The 20,353-nt window shown below is 38.3% G+C and overlaps 1 protein-coding gene across 2 annotated transcripts in view; it reads right to left on the bottom strand.

Annotated features, from left to right (window-relative positions):
* ANKRD28 (ankyrin repeat domain 28) overlaps window positions 1-20,353 on the bottom strand; it is a 185,726-nt gene that overhangs the window by 77,871 nt on the left and 87,502 nt on the right. For both annotated transcript variants that reach the window (XM_082840084.1, XM_082840083.1), the window contains exon 3: window positions 2,845-2,923. In XM_082840084.1, coding sequence (XP_082696210.1) covers window positions 2,845-2,923 — 79 coding nt within the window. The remainder of the gene's footprint in view (window positions 1-2,844; window positions 2,924-20,353) is intronic.

Here is a 20,353-nt window from a genome sequence, read left to right on the forward strand (position 1 = left end):
GTCCTTTCCCCATTGTCTATTCTTAGCTCCTTTGCCTTAATCGATCACAATATGCACAAGCTTATTTTGGGGCTCTCTTTTGTTCCACTGATCTCTGTGTCTGTTTTTATGCCAATACTATACTGTTTTGATTATTACAGCTCTGTAATACAGTTTAAAAATCAGGAAGCTCCAGTTTTAATGTTCTTTCTCAAGAATGCTTTGGCTACTTGGGTCTTTGTGGTTCCATACATATTTTAGGATTGTTTTATTCTACTTCTGTGAAAAATGCCACTGGAATTTTGATAGGGATTGCACTGAACCTGTAGATTGCTTTGGGTAGTATGGACATTTTAACAATATTAATTCTTCCAATCCACAAGCACGGAATATCTTTCCATTTCTTTGTGCCTTCCTCAATTTCTTTCATCAATGTCTTATAGTTTTCAGTGTACAGCTCTTTCACTTCCTTGGTTAAATTTATTCCTAAGTATTTTACTCTTTTTGATGCAATCATAAATGGAACTATTTTATTAATTTCTCTTTCTGATAGTTATTAGTATATACAAGCACACAGATTTTTGTATATTGATTTTAGATCCTGCAACTTTACTAAAATTGTTTATCATTTCTAATGGTTTTTTGATGGAGTCTTTATAGTTTTCTATATGCAATAAGTCACCTGCAAAAAGAGACAGTTTACTTCTTCCTTTCCAATCTGAACACTTTTAATTTCTTTTTCTTGCCTAACTGCTATGGCTAGGACTTCTAGGACTGCTGAAAAAGTGATCAGACTGGGTATTCTCACCATGCCCCTGATTTCAGAGGAAAAGGTTTCAGCTTTTCAGCTTTAAGTATGTTTGCTGTGGGCTTGCCATATATGGACTTTATTATGTTGAGGTATAGTCCCTCTATACTTACTTTGTTCAGAGTTTTTACCATGAGTAGGTGTTGAATTTTGTCAAATGCTCTTTCTACATCTATTGAGATGATCATATGATTTTTAGCCTCATTTTGTTAAGGCGTATATCACATTGATTGATTTGTGGAAGCTGAACCATCCTTGCATCCCTGTAATAAATTCCACTTGATCATGAGGTATGATCCTTTTAACGTATTGTTGAATTTAGTTTATTAATATTTTATTAAAGATTTTTGCATCTATGTTCATCTGGGAAATTGGGGTGTAACTTCCTTTTATTGTAGTGTCTTTTTCTGATTTTGGTATCAGGGTAATGCTGACCTCAAATGAGGTTGGAAGCATTCCTTCCTCTTCAAATTTTGGAACAGTTTGAGAAAGATAGGTATTAACTCTTCTTTAAATGTTTGGTAGAATTCACCTGTGAAGCCATCTGGTCCTGGATATATTATTAAAGCAGAATATGCCTCAATTAAGAGGAAGCATTATTTTTCTCTTGAACCTCCTCAGTTCTTACCTCTAGTAAATTTCAGCTGAAAACTAGTGAGCTAGCATCCATAGAGGAACAGACATCTTCAAGGAAGTATGTCAGTGATAAAGTTATTCATAAAGAAACTAATATAAGAATATTAGCTTGGTCCATAAGTGACTGTAATTCTATAAGATCATGCAATTTGTTATAAAAACCACATTTAAAAAACTTTATTAATTTATAATGGCAAAATTCTATTCAGGCTACTATTTAAGAGGATTTTCACTCAAAATTTCTCTCAGTGCTCCTTCTCCCAAATATCAAAGGAATGATACTATCTCTCCAATTGCATTATGCATATATCTGTGCAATCTGGCAACATAAGCACAATTCAAACATAGGCATCCTTTTTCAATAAATATCACTTACGATCATCTGGATACAACAAAAATATTTCTAAGCTCCCTTTGATTGCCTGTTTTAGGACTGCAAGAAGTCTGACCACCATAGGTGCTATTCTATAGGACACAGTTTTACCATTATTTCATATTGTAAGGTCTTGAACAGGTTAGAAGAAATTTAAAAATAAAGTACAATTTCCTAAAATATATTTTACAGGCCCTCAAAAAGAATTAGACACAAGCTATTTAAAGACATAAATCTTGCTGGCATCATTTTCAAAATATATCTACAATCACATCTTTCCTAATCCCCTCCAATGCTGTACTAGCTCCAAGCTACTATCACCTCCTCGTTGGAGAACTATTATCATCTCCCAGCAACTCTGAGGTCAATGAGGCCTTGTATGACTACTCCATATAATACCCAACTTATATAATTCTCATCCCACTCCATTACAGCTGTCCCTCAGCATTTGCAAGGGATTGGTTCCAGGACCCACTGTGGATATCAGAATCTACAGATGCTCAAAGCTCTTATATAAAATGGCATAGTATTTGCATATAACCTATGCATATTCTTCTGTATACTTTAAATTATCTCTAGATTACTTATAATACCTAATACAATTTAAATGCTATGTAAATAGTTGCCAGTGCATGGTAAATTCAAATTCTGCCTTCTGGAACATTCTGGAATTTTTTCCAAATATTTTTGATCTGTGGCTGTTTGAATCCATGGATTCAGAACCCATGAAAACAGAGGGCTGACTGTATTCTGATCTACTTTTTCATTTTTCCATAGCACTTATCTCCTTCTAACATACTGTAAAATTTACTTGTATTTGTAGCCTGTTTTTCTTTAGAGTATATGCTCCGCAAGGCAGTGACTTGTTTTCCAATGTACTCTAAGCACTAAAACAGTACCTGGGACATGATATGAGATCATTACTTCTAGAATGAACAAATAAGTTTCAGGTTGTTTAACAAATATGAAGAAATAGTCAATGAGGTTTAATAAATATTAAATATGACCAAAATGTGCATGATGTGCTCTTACACAGAGCTTACCATACCAGATAAAATAAGCAATTCAATGATTTCTGCATCTCCAAGATAGGCAGCAGCATGCAGTGGAGTTCTCTTTTCATTGTCCTGTGATAAGAAGGAAAGATGGAACATAAGTTTTAATATAAAGTTAATTTTAATATACTTTAAATGAAGAAAAGCCATTATTAACTACAGCTTACTACTCCCACAACTCTAGTGTAGTCTGCAAGTCCCATTATTTCTCTGCAAGGAGAAGAAGAGCCTAAAAAATATATTTTGGCCTTAAAAGAATGGTATAAAATGCAGCAAAGAATAAAAGAAAAATCTAAGATGACAAAGAAATAACTTAAGACTTTCTTTGAATAAAGATGCCTATGCTGCTTGTATACACAAGAAAATTTCCTTTACTTCATACTACTTGCCCACCCCCCCAATATATTTCCACAATTTTACATAGTTTAGAATTGTTGATCTAACTAAATAAAACAAACCCTAACAAACAAAAAAGTTTGCTTATCAAAATGTTTCCACAGGACTATAGTGGCAAAAATAGAAAATATCTCTGGGGATCTGAAATTATCCCTTAAAATAATCCTAAGCTTTTTCTTAAAGGTCCTGCCAATTTCGTTTTTAGCTCTAAAATATATTCCTATCCTATGCATAGTCTTCTAAATCTTCCTCCAGGAAGAGAAGCTACATCTAAGTGCATGGCTGTGTGTACTTCCCCCCTCAAACAACAATGTCCTCCAGTTTGAGAAGCAAGATCTTACAGTAATGTCACATTCAGGGATTCAATTCACATTACACTTCATCTAAAGTTACAACAGTGTTGCTGAGTTGGCTGTATCTGAGAAAGCTATTCATTTAGAAATATTCAGTTTGAAATTTACATCCAATTTTTTAGATACTGGCTTTTGAGCCAGATTATTAGTTGTTTTCCATTATCCGTTTTCCCCTTTGTCCATAGGAATAAAATTTTACCTGGTTATTTACCCACCAGCAAGAGGATAGACTCCTAGCATGCCTTGAAGTTTTGTTACTTAGTGTGGACCAATGGTACGTGAGTGGAAGTAAAGGCACAACTTTCAGGTCATCTTCAACCTAAAAGACACCAATCCAGAGCTAGACTAAAACTTTCCCACTTCCCTCAGGCTAGAAGGCACATGTGCAACTGTATCGGCTTTGACCATGCAGAGGCAGGCCAATATCCTACAAGTCTGTTAAGCAAAACGTACTGAATCATCTTGTAGAGCACAGCTGCCCCACCAACAAAGAGCTGGACCACTAACTTCTAGACTATTAAGAGAAATAAAATTCTTATTTAAATAGGTATTGTGTTTTGGGGTCTCTTGTATTAAGATAACATTATAACTTTCAAGATTTAAAAAAATGAAAATTTTCACGTCATAATAATTTTCCAGTTTGGCAATCAAAACCCCAATTATGCAAAGAAAAGATAGGCCAATTAGAATAAATTAGGAAAAAAACTGCTAGTCAAAAGAGGGGTTAGGGCTTCCCTGGTGGTGCAGTGGTTGAGAGTCCGCCTGCCGATGCAGGGGACACCGGTTCGTGCCCTGGTCCAGGAAGATCCCACATGCCGCGGAGCGGCTGGGCCCGTGAGCCATGGCCGCTGAGCCTGCGCGTCCGGAGCCTGTGCTCCGCAAAGGGAGAGGCCACAACAGTGAGAGGCCCGCATACCACAAAAAAAAAAAAGAGGGTTAAAAATATTCACAGGCAATTCCAAAAAGGTTTAGCTGTAGTATATAAAGGAATTAAAAGATATGTGTAACACAATTATAACTGGCTCTACATACATTTCTTCATATAATTTTAATATATTTGTGATACTGTTTTTGTTCTTAAAATAGTTGGTATAGTCATTATTAATGTTTTTAATAAGCGAAGAGTTCCTGTCTCTCGAACCCCAACTAATTTCCACAAGACCATGTTTTTTATTCTAATACATACCCCATCAAACAAATGGTTTGCATAGAAATTACTGAACAAACTGTCATTGAAACAGCTAACACAGAACCACTAAATATCAGGCTTTATTCAAAGCTGAGTCCTAACTTTGTCAATTTAATAAAAAGATCCTTGGCTTAAGGCTTTTCACTGTTAATCACTAACACATCACCTTACTGTTTAAATATGAACAGACCCACTCAAATTGAGGAACACATCTATTCCACAGTATAAACCACATACACAGCACACACAGAAAGTGAGTCATTTATGTGTGAGAGATGTCTGGAATTCTATGACTCAATGCCTTAAATACTATTTATCTATTATTTTATGACTCATTAACTTTCTTTTTTCTTTGATTTGGAGAAAGGAAAAACTAAGGAATAAATTGGTTAATTTTAAAAGAAAAAACTTTACCTATCATATTTTACTTTACTACAATTAAATTAAAAATCACGCAATAAAACATTTAAGATTCCCTTTAACAAAATTTATCAGAATGAAAAAATAACTATTCCCTTATACACATTGAATTCCCCTTCAAGGAATATTTTTTTTAAGATAAAGGTATTGCTATGTGTGTGCAAACAAAACTTAAGTATATTTACTGATCATATAGGAAGCAAAATGCCGAAAACAATTTCAATGCCCATCAATAAGGAAGTGGTTATTTAAAATTATGAAACACAAGCAGCTCTTAACCAACCTTCATTTAACTGAATCACATGATTAATCATATTTTCTGTTTCCTGAGTAAAACTAATGGTGAATTTGGCACACCATGTGTTGTGTGTGTGTGTGCGTGTGTGGTACGCAGGCCTCTCACTGCTGTGGCCTCTCCTGCTGCGGAGCACATGCTCCGGACGCCCAGGCTCAGCAGCCATGGCTCACGGGCCCAGCCGCTCTGCAGCACATGGGATCCTCCCGGACTGGGGCACGAACCTGTGTCCCCTGCACGGGCAGGCAGACTCTCAACCACTGCGCCACCAGGGAAGCCCACACCATGTGTTTTGACTAATAGACCACCACAACCAAGACACTGCATGCTCGCTCCTACCACTGGGTATATGTTTACCAGGGTAAGACGTGTTTGTTACCACAACTGCTTGTGCCAACTGCACCTGCAATCATTTATGTAAATTTTAAAAATATTACTTAAACTGATGAAATAGGAATGAAAAATGCAAATTGTTTCTATGATCAGTAGGTTGAATACTATATAAAGACTCAATAAAGGCAAGCTATGAAAAAACGTACTGTTGAATTGGGTGTGGCCAAGACAACTGAAAACACTAAGGCAAACAGTTAAGATATGGAGAAGTTTTGCCCTCAGTTTGATTCTTAGGTATCTAAATTCTCACATCACTTAAAGAAACCCAAAATGGGAATTAAAGATAACGCACTGTGGGTATGGTCTATGCAAGGAAGGTAACATTGAACTGTCAGTGGACTCCAAAAAGCCTTGGACCAGTATTTTTTTTAACGGCTGGAAAATACACACTGTTGCAGCAAAATGCTTAAAGATCATTTAAAATGCTTCCTTCTGTCAGACTTTGATCAGCTTATCACTACCAGTTATAAACATTTTTCAGATGAGAGGTCTTTGAGCTGCACATCCACATTGTGAAATAATATGTAAGGGCTCTGAATCCAATTCCAAAGTGTGTGTGGGGGGTGGTTTTCCCCACACATCCAAGCAAAGTTCCAACACCAGCTGGTCGTCCTACAACTCAACACAATTCTGACACCACCTACCAGGGGACAGCATCAGGTGCCACAAGTTAAGGGTTCAGTCCTACAAGAAGGGGGCCCCACCCCACCTCAGAGGTCAAGAGCAAGTCCAGGTTGTTACTGGTCCTCTGACTGACCGGCTACAAATCGAGGTTCCCCGGACTGCCTCCTTGGGTTTGATCAATTTGCTAGAGTGGCTCACAGGACCCAGGAAAACAGTTTACTCACTAGATTACCAGTTTATTACAGAGGATACTGGAAGAGACGAATCAACAGTCAGATGAAGAGAAACACAGGGCGGGATCCCAAACAAAGGAGCTTCCATCCTCACAGAGTGTGGGACCTGACACGGTGGAACGTGTAAGCATTTCTGGGTCACCAACCTGGAAGCTCCCTGAACTTCCTCCTTTTGGGTTTTTAGGAGGTCCTACTACACAGGTATGTTTGATTAAATCACTGACCTCTGGCAAATGAACTCAATCTCCAGCCCCCACCCTCGCCCCCCCCACCCCCCACAGAGATCAGAGATGGGGGTGGGACTAAAAGTTCTAACCCTCTAATCACATGGTTGACTCCAAAGGCAAGGGCTCCCACCCTTAGGGGCTTTCCAAAAGTCATCTCATTAACATAAAAAAAGGCACTGTTGCTCTCCTCATAGGAAATGCCAAAGGTTTTTCTATGCTAGAAACAAAGACCAAATATATATTTCCTATTATAAATCATAATATTGGGTGGGCCAAAAAGTGCCTTCTGCCATTTTTCAGGCAACTTTGTAATTCCATCTTCCCAAAACTTTTTATCTTTTTGACCAAAGAACTGTTCCAGATGCCTTTTACAGTCTTCCAGAGAACTGAAATTTTTTCCATTAAGCGAATTTGGTAGACACCGAAATAAATGGAAATCGGACAGTGCAATGTCTGGTGAATACAGTGGATGAATCAGAACTTCCCAGCCAAGCTGTAACAGTTTTTGTCTGGTCATCAAAGAAACGTGCGGTCTTGCAATATCCTGATGGAAGATTATGCGTTTTCTGTTGACTAATTCTGGACGCTTTTTGTCAAGTGCTGCTTTCAGCTGGTCTAATTGGGAGCAGTACTTGTTGGAATTAATCATTTGGTTTTCCGGAAGGAGCTCATAATAGAGAACTCCCTTCCAATCCCACCATATACACATCACCTTCTTTGGATGAAGCCTGGCCTTTGGTGTGGTTGGTGGTGGTTCATTTCACTTGCCCCACAATCTCTTCCATTCCACATTGTTGTACGGTACCCGCTTTTCATCGCCCATCACAGTTTGTTTTAAAAATGGAATGTTTTCATTACGTTTCAGTAGAGAATTGCATAGGGAAACATGGTCCAGAAGGTTTTTTTCACTTAACTTATGTGGAACCCAAGCATTAAAGTGATTCACACAACCAAGCTGGTGCAAATGATGACTGCAATGCCTGGTGTGGATATTCTGAGTATGTTGGCTATCTCCCGCGTGGTATAATGTTGATTGTTCTCAATTATTGTTTCGATTTGATCACTATCAACTTCAACTGGTCTACCCGACCGTGGAGCATCATCCAGTGAGAAATCTCCAGCACGAAACTTTGCAAACCACTTTTGACACATTCAATCCGTCACAGCACCTTCTCCACACCCTGCACAAATCTTTTTGTGCATTTCAGTTGCGGTTTTACATTTCTTGAAATAATAAAGTGTAATATGTAAAATGTTGCTTTCTTTCTTCCATCTTCAATATTAAAATGGCTATACAAAAATTCATCAATTTTCCTAAGCCTTTTTTTGAATGCACGCTGATATGACAGCTGTCACATACAATCTAACGAAACTGTTTTGAATGAAGTTAAAGACAACTAAGTGCTGATAGAGCCATCTTACGGAAAAAACCAAACGAACCTTTTGGCCAACCCAATATCGCACTATGTTTTCAATTTAAAATAACAAGCAGACCCTCATGTTCCTTATCAATGGAACATCTCTAAAGCACAGTGTTAAATGAAAAACGCAGCCTCGAAACAATTATATGCTAAAGGTTCTACACACTCCTAGGATTGAACATGCATAAAACATCTTCGGAAGGATACTCAAGGATATCTTGTATACTCAAGATACAGTGATTGCCTCTGGGTAAAGAACTCTGACACTAGAGTTTGAAGTGTGAGAGAGTTATTCTTCACCATTTGTGGTCTTTGGTACCATATGGAGTTATTACCATGTTTCAAAAAGTAAAATTAAAAATAACATTTCAATCAGCTGAAAAGCATTTCAGTAATTTCCCATACCAGGCATTTCACAAGTCCAGGTGCCCATTAAAAAAAGAAAATGTTTCTTAGATATTAAGTCGGTTTTTAAAGAAACCATACCTCCATGTTGTATTCTAGAACAATCCCAACTAGAATTATGAAATACACACAACAGACTCAAACAAAAAATTTAACTCATTTGATCACACAGCTTTTGATTATATCCACTGAAATAAATATTTTTCTTACAGTTCTCATGTGGTGCCCTGAAAAGATATTTGTGCATATGATTAGGACTACAAAAAATTATTCACCCTCCCCAAATAAAAGCAAACTGAAAAATAGCTTTAGTGCTTATAAGTGATTATTCTGAAAGATGGGAAAAGGACACATATTAAAGGAGACCAGTGATTGCTAACCACTTTGAGGTTGGGCCACAGGCTAATGGTAGACTGGTGCATTACACACAAGTGATTGGAACATGAGGGAGTTCGTTTGTGGTGATGCAATAGCTCTGCATCTTGAACATGTTGGTGGTTATACAAATCTACACATGTGACAAAATGTCAAAGAATTATACACAGAGATGTTACCATCACTCCTCTCCTCCTCCCCCATATGAGTGCATGCAAAAACTGGTGAAACCCAAGAAAAGTATGTGGTCTAATTAGTTGTACTATGCCAGTATCAACTTCCTGTTTTTGATAATGCACTGTAAGATGTCATCATAGGAGGAATCTGGTTGATAGAAACACAAGATCCTCTCTGTACCATTTCTGTAATTCTGGAGTATCTATAATTTCTTCAAAATAAAGTTTTTAAAAAGTGTTCAGAAACATCCTTTAGTTTTTATGTTGTACTATGGCAAACTCCAGAAACAGCGAAACAGAGTCAAGCAAGGTTAGACAACCTAGGGAATGAGTCTGTGAGAAAGAAGGGAATCTATGGTATATCCCAAGCACAGCCCAGGAAAAGAGCTATTAGATCTAACAGGATGTGCCTTGCGTCAAACCTGCAAACTCAAACTGCACTTATACATTCTCAACATTTTCTGTGGAAGCTTTAACTTAAAGCAGATTCTAGGATCAGGTTGGAATAAGAGGAAGCCTATAAGGTAGGAAAACAGAGAAGTGAAAAGTTAGAAATGATAAATTGAAAGAGAGACAGAACATCTGTACGAGAAGAAATACTTAGAGAGTAAGAATTCATCTATGTATACGGATTCAACTACAACCTTCACAACAATGACTCAATTCCGCAATTCTGCCCTACTCCAGGTACTGAAGCATTCGTGTATATCAGCTGTAACCAGGAAGAATAGTAACACCAATATCACAGAGCTTGCTTTATGCTACGACTGCTCTAAGAACTTTACCTCACAAGGTTAAGGAAGTGAATACATATAAGGAAATCAAGTCACAGAAAAGTTTAAGGAATTCACTCAAGATCATGTGGAATTGGCAGAATCAGGATTGAAGCACTGGCAGCTGAGCTCCAGGTGTGTGATGTTAACTTATTATACAGACTCTATCTACAAGGCTCCACTATCTATTTAACCGCTGTCTGCTTAAAACTAATCATTCTCCCTCAAAACATTCTGTGGTCTGACTTCACTTTTTCTTATCAATTTCTTATAATTTTCTAAGTAGTTTTTTTTTCTTTTCTCTATTTTCCAAATTTACTTTCCCATGATGGTCACTCTCTTTTCTGCCCCATCATTTTTACTTTTTCTTTTATTTCTACTGCTATCAGACTGAAACTTCCCTGTTGAGTATCTGGGTATCATCTTTCAATGCTCAGCTTCTGGTCCACAGAACTCAGCTGAACTTAGCCAGGATTTATCAGATCCATTCTTGTCTTGATCCCTTCATAAAGTAAGTTATGATGGCTGGTTGTCCTCAACAGCCTGCACTCACAGAAACCCCACGGTGAACCTTGGCTTTGGGGATATAGCTCTGTAGGGTGTTGGCGGATGTCTGAGATGCTTCAAATAAGAGAACCCTAGCTTACTTTGGCATGGAAGTGACACTCTGCACACTTACAGCTATCTGGAAAAATCCTTAGATTGTGCTTTTAGTTTTTATTTTTAAATTCACTACCATCCTCCAAACTTATCCTCTCATCCTCAAATCACAGACATCCAACGGGTTTACGTGCTAGCAGATCAAACTTGAAGGCAATTTCACATTCATTAAATCAAAAGCTCCATCACTTTTAGTGGCTGACATCATCACCAATCAAGTCCACTCTCCCTCGTTAACCTGATGTTCAAAAGTACTAACCTATAGCTGAAACCAGTTAATCTCTACTAATAGAATGAATAATAGCACATTTTCATCTTTCACCTTTCTTCCCTTCACCCAGAATGCCTTTCCCCTGCCCCAATCCCTTCTACTCTTCATGGTCCAGCTCAAATTTCATCTCCGTCACAAAGTCTTCAGGAGCATGTCAGTACACTGGGGTCTCTCTATCCTGTGCTTCTATTACAACATTATCATTTGTACCATACAGATGGCATTCTTGTTATTGCTCAACTTTGGGCTTATGTCATGGTTTCATAATTAGGTAATAAGTATCTGGAGGAAGCAAAGAGTCAATTTTATACCCACATAGCACCTGGCTTAAAGTTACATACCACACAGGCACTACAGAGGTTTAAACAAATTTAAATGTTAATGAAGAAAACCCGCCATGAATCAATAATATTCTAATGTACTGTATAGCTTGTAGAAGACTCCTATATTGATTTTGGGGTCCCAGAACACAGTACATTCTAGAATAGCCTCTGACAGACAACTACCCAAATCTCTGGGTACAAACAACTATACATAAATGAATTAAAAACCAGTTCTTAAATGTTTATGATTCTTTTCCAAGGAATACTTTGAGAACCTCTGTGGAACCTTGAAGTTCTAGATTGTAACATGAAAAATCATCTGCATTTAGCAGAGGAATGTAACTGTAAGTAAAAAGTATTTCGGGGACTTCCCTGGTGGTCCAGTGGTAAAGAATCCACCTTCCAATGCAGGGGACGCGGGTTCAATCCCTGGTCGGGGAACTAAGATCCCACATGGGGCAACTAAGCCCGTGCTCCACAACTACTGAGCTCGCGCGCCTCAACCAGAGAGCCGGCGTGCCACAAACTACAGAGCCCATGCGCCACAACTACAGAAGGGAAAACCCACACGCCACAACTAGAGAGAAACCTGTGCCACAACAAAGAGTCTGTCCCCAATGAAGGATCCCACATGCTGCAACTAAGACCCCACACAGCCAAAAATTAAATAAATACATTTTAAAAAAGTATTTTGACTAGTAAACAGTCTCTGTTTCTCTCACTGTCCTTAAGAGTTACTATTTATTGAACACATACCTTAGATGGCATTACTGGGTGTAAGCAAAAGAAATCTAAATTGAACCAATTTAGGTAAAACGGACTTATCAGAAGGACACCGGAATACCTAATGGAATTGAGCACCAACAACTACAACTTAGGTCAGGAAGGCATGTGGCAAGGCCACAAGAGCACGTGAAACATTCAGGACTCTGTCTACTTCTCAGTTTCTTCAGCATCAGCTGCTTTTCTTTGCCTTCACCAACAACAATTTTCCTCACATTAGGAAACAAAGCATTAGAGATTCCGGGATTTACTTTTAAAACTTCAGCAGACCAAAGGGAAGTCTTTTAATTCTAAACCTCAGAACAGTATTCTGACCAACTCGACTTTGGTTAGTTGCTCACATGTGTACCAATCAAGTGAGAACAGCTAAAGAAGTCAGGTTTTATTAACACAGCAGTTCCTACAGTAACCATGTGGAATGAGGAGTTTCTCAGAAAAGGAGTGCAACCCACAGATCTTTATTTTGCGGTAGGCACTGCATAAAGCACTTGACACATCTGTTTTACTTTGCAAAATTACTGTACTGTTGAGCATGCATTATTCTTTTTTTTTTTTTTTTTTTTTTTTTTGCGGTACACGGGCCTCTCTCTCACTGTTGTGGCCTCTCCCGCTGCAGAGCACAGGCTCCGGACACGCAGGCTCAGTGGCCATGGCTCACGGGCCCAGCCGCTCCATGGCATATGGGATCTTCCTGGACTGGGGCATGTCCCCTGCCTCGGCAGGCGGACTCTCAACCATTGCACCACCAGGGAAGCCCCTGCATTATTCTTAATAGATGAGGAAATTGCTTTCAAACTCAGGCTCTTCACCAAAATGCTATACTGACAACTGACCAAATAAAAGTATTTATCAAAGCTTGGCCAGTTGTGGCTTCTGGGAATCTTGAAAAAAAAAAGCAAAACTGCAGCAAGTACACTGCTTAGTTATTTGAGCTACAGGCTGAGCTTCCCCACACTTAAGGATACTGAAATCTAGCTTATTCCTTCTACGCACAGAACTATCATTAGCCTATGAACGATGTCCCTCTATATTCCCTTTCTGTATTCCACAGGAAGCAAAAGGAACGGCTGAGGAATAATTGGGTAATAAGCATGCTATCTCTCCTTCCACTGCTTTAGAAAAGCTGCACTAGCCAGAGATCCAGGATTGTATATACAGTTGAGCCCTGAACAACATAGGTTTGAACTGCGTGGTCCATGTACATGCCGATTTTTTTCAATAAATATATTGGGAAAAATTTTGGAAATCTGTGACAATTTGAAAAACTAGCAGATGAACCATGTAGTCTACATATACTGAAAAAACTAAGAAAAAGTTATGTATGTCATGAATGCATAAAAGATATGTACATACTAGTCTATCCTTACTCAGGCACATAAGGTGAGTGATATTTAATATAAATGATGTTAGTTTTTTTAGTTTTATAACTTTGCTTTCAAAGAATTAAATTACCATACAGTATCCCCTCCCTCTCCCCCTCCCACCCCCCTTATAATTGGAGAAAATGTGTTATCAGCCTGTCAACACAGATAAATCGTTTTTATAATGATTCATTCATTAGTGTACAAGCTAGGCTGCCGGGAAACAACTGATTACACCAGGCTACCATAAAGCAATCATACGTTGCTGCTTCAGTATCAATGCATGAATTGTTATACCTGTAAATAAGTATGAATTTCTTTTTCATATTATCTTTTCTTTTTTGTTGTCTAGTATTAGTAATACATATAACATCTAGTGTTTTGTATCATTATAAGACAATACTGATGTAGGTAGTAAGAGATGATTCATCCTATAAACAGACGATGTAAACTTACAGTACTGATAAATACAGTAAAGTACTGTAAATGTATTTTCTCTTCCTATGATTTTCTTTTTTTTTTAAAATAAATTTATTTGTTTTTGGCTGTGTTGGGTCTTCGTTGCTGCACACGGGCTTTCTCGAGTTGCAGTGAGCGGGGGCTACTCTTCGTTGCAGTGCGCGGGCTTCTCACTGCACTGGCGTCTTTTGTTGCGGAGCACGGGCTCTAGGCCCGTGGACTTCAGTAGTTGTGGCACGCAGGATCAGTAGTTGTGGCTCGCGGGCTCTAGAGCACAGGCTCAGTAGTTGTGGCACACGGGCTTAGTTGCTCTACAGCATGTGGGATCATCCTGGACCAGGGATCGAACCCATGGCCCCTGCACTGGCAGGCAGATTCTTAACCACTGTGCCACCAGGGAAGTCCCCCTATGATTTTCTTAATAGCATTCTTTTTTTCTAGTTTACTATAATACAGTATATAATAAAAATAACGTATATTATCTGTGTTAATCGACTCTTCATGTTATCGGTAAGGGTTCTGGTCAACAGTAGGCTATCAGTATTAAGTTTTAGGTGGGTCAAAAATTATACATGGATTTTCAGCTGCATAGGTTGGGTGGGGTGTTGGTGCCCCTTATCCCCACATTGTTCAAGGGTCAACTGTATTTAAGTACCAGGGACAGTGCACAGGTATGAATGTCTACACTCCAAAAACTTCTAAAAACACTTAAGAAAATGTATATCCAACAATTCACTAATTAATATACAACAATAGTCAGCTATATTCAAAATAATATAATGACCTAATTGTGCTGGTTAAACTAAAAAGCCAAAACAAAAACACTTCATCCCAAATAATATACCTTACACATGGCAATGGATGCTTTACAAATCCTAATCTTCAGTACAACAAATGCAATCCAAACTTTAAAAAGTTCAGAGCAATAAAATGGATGCTCAATAAATATTTGCTGGTTTGAATTTATCAAACTCATAGGCAAAACTTGTAAGACAGATAAAAATTAAAGAGTAGCACAAATCAAAACCTAAAGGAACTTGACATGTTTAGCTTTTGACAGTAACAAACACTCTGGACGACAGTAGACAAGAAGATTTTACATGACCTCTCAATCATCCTTGTAAAAGGACACAGTCATGAATATGCTGTAGGGAAGTTGGGGAAGGGGGAAAGGAAGGTAGAGAAGAGGGAGAAATTTTATTCTCTTAGTTCAATATGGTATTAATGAGATGTTAAAAGCAGCACCATCTTTTAGGACAAACAATGTTTACAGTTAGTTCTTTAATTGTATCCTATGTTATTTTTCAAGTACAGAAAAACACCAATTAAAAATGGCTTTAAAATAAAGAAGATCTACTCTCATAAAGGGTAGGGACAAAGTTGGTTGATCCAGAAGCTCAATGACATCATCCAGATGTCTCTCAGAAACTCTACCTTTCCACTGTGCCTCCAACTACAACTATACGTTATAACCAGTGTCAAGGCTCATCTCAAGCTAGTTCACCCCAAACAAATCCGGCAACAGGAGAGAAGACATCTTTTCCTGTGTATCTATTTTAATTAATTAGTTAATTAATGAAATTTTAAAAGCAAAACTGAGGGTATAGAGACTTCCCATATACCTTCTACCCCCACACATGCACAGCCCCCAGCATTACCAACACTCCCCAACAGAGCGATACATTTGCTACACTAATGAACCTACATCAACGCATCATAATCACTCAAAGTCCAGAACCTTAGGGTTCACTCTTGGTGGTGTAAATTCTATGGGTTTGGACAAATGTTTAATGACGTGTATACATCATTATGGTATCAGAGTATTTTCACTGCCCTAAACATCCTATGTGCTCTGCCTATTCATTCCCATCACACACCAACCCCTCATATTTATTTATTTGCATATTCATTCATTCATGCATTCATTTAGCTGCGGCACGTGAGATCTTAGTTCCCTGACCAGGGATCGAACCCTCGCCCCCTGCAGTGGAAGCGTGGAGTCTAAACCACTGGACCACCAGGGAAGTCCCAACCCCTCATATTTATACTGTCTCCAAAGTTTTTTTTTTTCCAGAATGTCATATAGTTGGAATCATACAGTATGTAGTCTTTTCAGATTGGCTTCTTCCACTACGTAGTATGCATTTAAGGTTTCTCTGTGTCTTTTTTTTTTAAGATCAGAATTTATTTATTCATTCATTCATTCATTCATTTGGCTGTACCAGGTCTTAGTTGTGGTACGCAAGATCCTCACTGCACCATGCGGGATCTTTAGTTGCATCATGTGGAATCTTTAGTTGCGGCACATGGGATTTTTTTTTTAGTTGCAGCATATGGGAGCTTTAGTTGCAGCACGCAGGATCTAGTTCCCTGACCAGGGATCGAAACCGGGCCCCCTGCACTGGGAGCACGGAGTCTTAACCACTGGACCACCAGGGAAGTCCCGCTCCATGTCTTTTCATGGCTTGATAGCTCATTTCTTTTTAGTGCTGTATAATATTCGATTATCTGGATGCACCACAGTTTATTTATCCATTCACCTACTGAAGGACTTCTTGGTTGCTTCCAAGTTTTAGAACTTATGAATGAGGCAGCTATAAACATCCACGTGCAGGTATTTGTGTGGACATAAGTTTTCAACTCATTTGGGTAAATATGATGACTGGATCATACGCTAAGAGTATGCTTAGTTTTTTATGAAACTGCCAAACTGTTTTCTGAAGTGGCTGTACCACGCTGCATTCCAACCAGCAATGACTAAGAGTTCCCACTGCTCCACATCCTTCTTTGGTCAATTCTTTTAGATTTTCTACCTAGATGATGATGACATCTATGAACACAGACAGTTTTATATCTTCCTTCTCAATCTGTATACCATTTATTTCCTTTCCCTGTATTTTTGCATTAGCTAGAACTTCCAGAATGATGCTGAAAAGGAGTTGTAAAAAAGAACACTCTTGTCTTATACCCAGTCTTAGTGGAAAAGCTTTGAGTTTCTCACCATTAAAATATAACGTTAGAAAAAATATATATATATATAATGTTAGGGCTGCTCTGGTGGCGCACTGGTTAGGAGTCCACCTGCCGATGCGGGGGACACGGGTTCATGCCCCGGTCCAGGAAGATCCCACATGCCGTGGAGCAGCTGCGCCCGTGAGCCATGGCCGCTGAGCCTGTGCGTCCGGAGCCTGTGCTCCACAACGGGAGAGGCCACAACAGTGAGAGGCCTGCGTACCGCAAAAAAAAAAAAAAAGAAAAAAAAAATATATATAAAGCTGTAGGTTTTTTGTAGATATTCTTTATCAAGTTGAGGTAGTTCCTCCTTTATTCCTAGTTTATGGAGAGAATTTATCATGCATGAAGGGTGTTGGATTTTGCCAAATGCTTTTCCTGCATCTATTGATATGATCTTGTGGTTTCGTTTTTAGCTTGTTGATTTGATATATTACATGAACTGATTTTCAAAGGTTGAAGCAGCCTTGCATGTCTGGCATAAATCCCAGCCGGCCGTGGTATATAGAACTCTTCTTACACATTGTTGGATTCGATATGCTAATACTTTGTTAGAAATTTTTGCATCTGTGTTCATGAGAGATATTGGTCTGTAGTTTTCTTTTCTTGTAATGTCTTTGTCTGGTTTTCCTATTAGGGTAATGCTGGCCTCAAAGAATGAGTTAGGAAGTATTCCCTCTGATTCTATCCTTTGAAACAGACTGTAGAGAATTGGTATAATTTCTTCCTTAAGTGTTTGGTATAAGTTCTTCCTTAAGTGTTTGGTAGAATTCACCAGTGAATCCATCTGGGCCTGGTGCTATTTCAGAAGGTTATTAATTATGATTCAATTTCTTAATAGATATACGCTTATTTGGATTGTCTATTTCTTTTGTGAGTCTTGGCCCAAAAACATTTTTTAAGGAACTGGTCTATTTCATGTAGGTTGTCAAATTTGTGGGCATAGAGTTATTCACACTATTCCTTTATTATACTTTTAACGTCTATAGGACCCATAGTGATACCCCCTCTTTCATTTCTCATATTAGTAATTTGTGCCTCCTCTCCTTTTTTCTTAGCTCGTAGAGGCTTATCAATTTTATCAATCTTCTCAAAGAACCAGCTTTTGGTTTCATTGAAAACAGGAAATCAATAGAGAAAAATCAATTTAATTGATTTCTGCTCTGTTTCTTTTCTTTTGCTTATGTTGGATTTAACTTGCTCTTCTTTTTCTATATAGTTTCCTAAGGTGAAACTTAGATTATTAATCTTCTTTTCTAATATATACATTCAATGATATAAATTTCCAGCTTAAAGCAATGCTTTCATTGTATCCTTATCCTTGATAAGTTGTGCTTTCATTTTCACTTAGTACAAAATATTTTAAATTTCACTTGAGATTTCCTCTGTGGCCCATAATTATTTAGAAGTTTGTTGTTTTAATCTGCACGTACTTGGGGGTTTTCCAGTTAGCTCTCTGTTATTGATTTCTAGTTTAATTCCATTTTGGTCTAAGAGCAGACATTGCATAATTTCTCTTCTTTTAAATTTGTTGAAGAAAGTGTGTTTTCTGACCCAGAATGTATTCTATCATGGTAAATATTTCATGTGAACTTGAGAAGAATGTATATTCTGGAGTTGTTGGATGAAGTAGTCTACAGATGTCAACTATATCCAGCTGTTTGATGGAGCTATTGATTATGTCCTTACAGATTTTTCACCTACTTGATCTGTCCATTTTTGATAGAGGAGTGTTGGAGTCTCCAACTATAACAGTGGTTTCATCTATTTTCCCCTGCAGTTCTATCAGTTTTTCCTTCACATAGTTTGATACTCTGTTGTTAGGTATATAAACGGATCATTATGTCTTCCTGAAGAACTGACCCTTCTATTATTATATAATGCCCCTGTTTACCCCTGATAACTTTCCTTGCTCTGAGGTATGCTCTGTCTGAAATTTACATCGCTACTCCTGCTTCCTTCTTCTTTTTTAATTGAAGTATAGTTGATTTACAATGTTGCGTTGATTTCCGCTGTATAGCAAAGTGATTCAGTTACTTACACAGACACACACACACACACCCATTCCTTTTTATTTCTTTTCCATTATGGTTTATCTCAGGGTACTGAATATAGTTCCCTGTGCTATAAAGTGGCACCTTGTTGTTTATCCATTCCACACGTTAATAGTTTGCATCTGTTAATCCCAAACTCCCACTCCATCCTTCCTCCACCTTCCCTTCCCCCTTGGCAACCACAAGTCTGTTCTCCATGTCTGTGCGTCTGTTTCTGTTTCACAGATATGTTCATTTATGTCACATTTTAGATTGCACATATAAATGATACCATACAGTATTTGTCTCTTTCTCACTTACATCACTTAGTATGATAATCTCCAGTTCTAGCCATGTTGCTGCAAATGGCATTATTTCATTCTTTTTTATGACGGAGTAACATTCCATTGTATATATGTACCACATCTTCTTTAACCATTCTTCTGCCAATGGACATTAGATTGTGTCTGTGTCTTGGCTACTGTGAATACTGCTGCTATGAACATAGGGGTGCACATATCTTTTTTAATTATAGTTTTGTCTGGATATATGCCCAGGAGTGGGATTGCTGGATCATATGGTAATTCTAATTTTAGTTTTTTGAGGAACCTCCATACTGTTTTCCGTAGTGGCTGCACCAACTTACATTCCCACCAATAGTACATACTCCTGCTTTCTTTTGATTAGTGTTAGCATGGTATTTTTTTCTTCATCCATTTACTTGTATCTATATGTGTCTTTCTGTTTAAAGCAGGTTTCCTGTAAACAACATATAGTTGTCTTGTTTTTGGATCTCTGACAATTTCTTTTAACTGGTTCATTTAGAGCACTGACTACTGATATATTGGGCTGGCCAAAAAGTGCCTTCGGTTTTTCCTTTTTTTTTTTAATTTTAGTTATTTATTTTTCACTGTGCTGCGTCTTCGTTGCTATGCGTGGGCTTTCTCTAGTTGCGGTGAGCGGGGGCCACTCATTGTGGTAGCTTCTCTTGTTGCAAAGCACAGGCTCTAGGCGTGTGGGCCTCAGTAGTTGTGGCACGTGGGCTCAGTAGTTGTGGCTCACGGCCTCTAGAGCACAGGCTCAGTAGCTGTGGCACACGGGCTTAGTTGCTCCACAGCATGTGGGAATCTTCCTGGACCAGTGACCGAACCCCTGTCCCCTGCATTGCCATGTGGACTCTCAACCACTGCACCACCAAGAGAGTCCTGTGCCTTCAGATTTTAAGTAAAAATAAAAGACACATTTTTCATTTTCACCAAGAAATTTATTGAACAATGATTCACCTTTCTCTTCCACTACCTTCTGCCATTTTTCAGGCAA

This window comes from Leucopleurus acutus (genome assembly GCF_964270905.1).
Source record: "Leucopleurus acutus genome assembly, chromosome: 5".
In the NCBI taxonomy this organism is placed as follows: domain Eukaryota; kingdom Metazoa; phylum Chordata; class Mammalia; order Artiodactyla; family Delphinidae; genus Leucopleurus; species Leucopleurus acutus.